Source organism: Branchiostoma floridae, chromosome 1, assembly GCF_000003815.2.
Source record: "Branchiostoma floridae strain S238N-H82 chromosome 1, Bfl_VNyyK, whole genome shotgun sequence".
Lineage (NCBI taxonomy): Eukaryota > Metazoa > Chordata > Leptocardii > Amphioxiformes > Branchiostomatidae > Branchiostoma > Branchiostoma floridae.
In genome coordinates this window covers 2,761,138-2,765,029 of record NC_049979.1, presented here as the reverse complement: position 1 = coordinate 2,765,029, position 3,892 = coordinate 2,761,138, and the positions used below count along the sequence as shown (strand labels likewise).

Below are 3,892 nucleotides of genomic sequence, written 5' to 3'. Positions count from 1 at the left end.
AACCTACATCGACGAACCCCCTGTGTGCCTTCCAGTGACCCATGTGGAGAGTTTAGGCAGACAGAGTAGTCTGGAATCAGGGAAGAGTCTGGAGGAGGCTCCGAAGCAGCCTGCGACCCGGCCTAAGTCTGGAGCGGTGCCCGTAGAGCCTGCACCACCACCTGCACCCAAGGTTGAGGTAAAACTTCTACAGTCATTACTTTTGTGAAGAGGTTCAGAGTTACTGTAGTAGTAGTAGTAGAAGTAGTAGTAGTAGTAGTACCCAGTATTTGATTATACTGCTGCTGGGGACCCTGCATAGTAGTAATGGTAGTAGCGGTAGTAGTAGTGGTGGTGGTGGTGGTCATAGTATTAGTAGCTGTTGTAGTACCCAGTATTTGATTATACTGCGGCTGGGGACCCTGAATAGTAGTAGTGGTAGTAGTAGTACCCAGTATATGGTCCCTGACTAGTAGTAGTAGTAGCAGCAGTAGTAGTAGTAGTAGTTTGACTATGCTGCTGCTGGGGTCCCTGACACATGGGTGGGCAGTTAGTATGCTAGTAATCTAATACAGAGACAGTAACATCAGTGTTGTTTTAGCACTAAGGACAGGGACAGTAACATCAGTGTTGTTTCAGCACTAAGGACAGGGGCGGTAACATCAGTGTTATGTCAGCACTAAAGACAGGGACAGTAACATCAGTGTTATGTCAGTAGTAAGGACAGGGACAGTAACATCAGTGTTATGTCAGCAGTAAGGACAGGGACAGTAACATCAGTGTTATGTCAGCCATAAGGACAGGGACAGTAACATCAGTGTTATGCCAGCACTTAGGACAGGGACAGTAACATCAGTGTTGTGTCAGCACTAAGGACAGGAACAGTAACATCAGTGTTGTGTTAGCACTAAGGACAGGGACAGTAACATCAGTGTTGTTTCAGCACTAAGGACAGGAACAGTAACATCAGTGTTATGTCAGCACTAAGGACAGGAACAGTAACATCAGTGTTGTGTGAGCACTAAGGACAGGGATAGTAACATCAGTGTTGTTTCAGCACTAAGGACAGGGACAGTAATATCAGTGTTATGTCAGCACTAAGGACAGGGACAGTAATATCAGTGTTATGTCAGCACTAAGGACAGGAACAGTAACATCAGTGTTGTGTGAGCACTAAGGACAGGGATAGTAACATCAGTGTTGTTTCAGCACTAAGGACAGGGACAGTAACATCAGTGTTATGTCAGCACTAAGGACAGGGACAGTAATATCAGTGTTATGTCAGCACTAAGGATAGGGACAGTAACATCAGTGTTATGTCAGCACTAAGGACAGGAACAGTAACATCAGTGTTGTGTGAGCACTAAGGACAGGGATAGTAACATCAGTGTTGTTTCAGCACTAAGGATAGGGACAGTAACATCAGTGTTGTGTCAGCACTAAGGACAGGAACAGTAACATCAGTGTTGTGTTAGCACTAAGGACAGGGACAGTAACATCAGTGTTGTGTCAGCACTAAGGACAGGGACAGTAACATCAGTGTTATGTCAGTAGTAAGGACAGGGACAGTAACATCAGTGTTGTGTCAGCACTAAGGACAGGGACAGTAACATCAGTGTTGTGTTAGCACTAAGGACAGGGACAGTAACATCAGTGTTATGTCAGCACTAAGGACAGGGACAGTAACATCAGTGTTGTTTCAGCACTAAGGACAGGGACAGTAACATCAGTGTTGTGTCAGCACTAAGGACAGGGACAGTAACATCAGTGTTATGTCAGCACTAAGGACAGGGACAGTAACGTCAGTGTTATGTCAGCACTAAGGACAGGAACAGTAACATCAGTGTTGTGTTAGCACTAAGGACAGGGACAGTAACATCAGTGTTATGTCAGTAGTAAGGACAGGGACAGTAACATCAGTGTTGTGTCAGCACTAAGGACAGGAACAGTAACATCAGTGTTGTGTCAGCACTAAGGACAGGGACAGTAACATCAGTGTTATGTCAGCCATAAGGACAGGGACAGTAACGTCAGTGTTATGTCAGCACTAAGGACAGGGACAGTAACATCAGTGTTGTGTTAGCACTAAGGACAGGGACAGTAACATCAGTGTTATGTCAGTAGTAAGGACAGGGACAGTAACATCAGTGTTGTGTCAGCACTAAGGACAGGAACAGTAACATCAGTGTTATGTCAGCACTAAGGACAGGGACAGTAACATCAGTAATGTGTCAGCACTAAGTACAGGGACAGTAACATCAGTGTTATGCCAGCACTAAGGACAGGGACAGTAACATCAGTGTTATTCAGCACTAAGGACAGGGACAGTAACATCAGTGTTGTGTCAGCACTAAGGACAGGGACAGTAACATCAGTGTTGTGTTAGCACTAAGGACAGGGACAGTAACATCAGTGTTATGTCAGCCATAAGGACAGGGACAGTAACATCAGTGTTGTGTTAGCACTAAGGACAGGGACAGTAACATCTGTGTTGTGTTAGCACTAAGGACAGGGACAGTAACATCAGTGTTGATTCAGCACTAAGGCCAGGGACAGTAACATCAGTGTTATGTCAGCACTAAGGACAGGGACAGTAACATCAGTGTTGTGCCAGCACTAAGGACAGGGACAGTAAAATCAGTGTTATGTTAGTACTAAGGATAGGGACAGTAACATCAGTGTTGTTTCAGCACTCAGGACAGGGACAGTAACATCAGTGTTGTGTTAGCACTAAGGACAGGGACAGTAACATCAGTGTTATGCCAGCACTTAGGACAGGGACAGTAACATCAGTGTTGTGTCAGCACGAAGGACAGGGACAGTAACATCAGTGTTGTGTTAGCACTAAGGACAGGGACAGTAACATCAGTGTTATGCCAGTACTTAGGACAGGGACAGTAACATCAGTGTTGTGTTAGCACTAAGGACAGGGACAGTAACATCAGTGTTGTGTTAGCACTAAGGACAGGGACAGTAACATCAGTGTTATGTCAGCACTAAGGACAGGGATAGTAACATCAGTGTTGTGTGAGCACTAAGGACAGGGATAGTAACATCAGTGTTGTGTCAGCACTAAGGACAGGGACAGTAATATCAGTGTTGTATCAGCACTAAGGACAGGGACAGTAATATCAGTGTTGTGTGAGCACTAAGGACAGGGACAGTAACATCAGTGTTATTCCGGTACTTAGGACAGGGACAGTAACATCAGTGTTGTGTGAGCACTAAGGACAGGGACAGTAATATCAGTGTTGTGTGAGCACTAAGGACAGGGACAGTAACATCAGTGTTATGTCAGCACTAAGGACAGGGACAGTAATATCAGTGTTATGTCAGCACTAAGGACAGGGACAGTAACATCAGTGTTGTTTTAGCACCAAGTACAGGGACAGTAACATCAGTGTTGATTCAGCACTAAGGACAGGGACAGTAACATCAGTGTTGTGTGAGCACTAAGGACAGGGACAGTAACATCAGTGTTGATTCAGCACTAAGGCCAGCGACAGTAACATCAGTGTTATGTTAGTACTAAGGCCAGGGACAGTAACATCAGTGTTGTGTCAGCACTAAGGACAGGGACAGTAACATCAGTGTTGTGTCAGCACTAAGGACAGGGACAGTAACATCAGTGTTGATTCAGCACTAAGGACAGGGACAGTAACATCAGTGTTGTGTCAGCAGTCAGCACTAAGGACAGGGACAGTAACATCAGTGTATACATTATCATCTGTGTAAAAAGTCATCATCTTGTAGAATTTTAATTTATGTGCTTCAAATATGATTGTGATAAGTTGTTGTAGCTAGCACCTTTTTGGTTGTTTAAGGTCATGAAATAGGTACTGTAAATGCATATTCTTTTGCGGTGGTTTAATGTTCACGGTTTTCGGGCCAGCCGCTTCACCGCAAATTTAAA

General features: G+C 44.7%; 1 protein-coding gene across 6 annotated transcripts in view; it reads left to right on the top strand.

Moving 5' to 3' along the window:
* LOC118417405 (voltage-dependent L-type calcium channel subunit alpha-1D-like) overlaps nucleotides 1-3,892 on the top strand; it is a 46,602-nt gene that overhangs the window by 37,425 nt on the left and 5,285 nt on the right. For all 6 annotated transcript variants that reach the window (XM_035822972.1, XM_035822987.1, XM_035823003.1 and 3 more), the window contains one exon: nucleotides 36-178. In XM_035822972.1, the coding sequence (XP_035678865.1) occupies nucleotides 36-178 (143 nt within the window). The remainder of the gene's footprint in view (nucleotides 1-35; nucleotides 179-3,892) is intronic.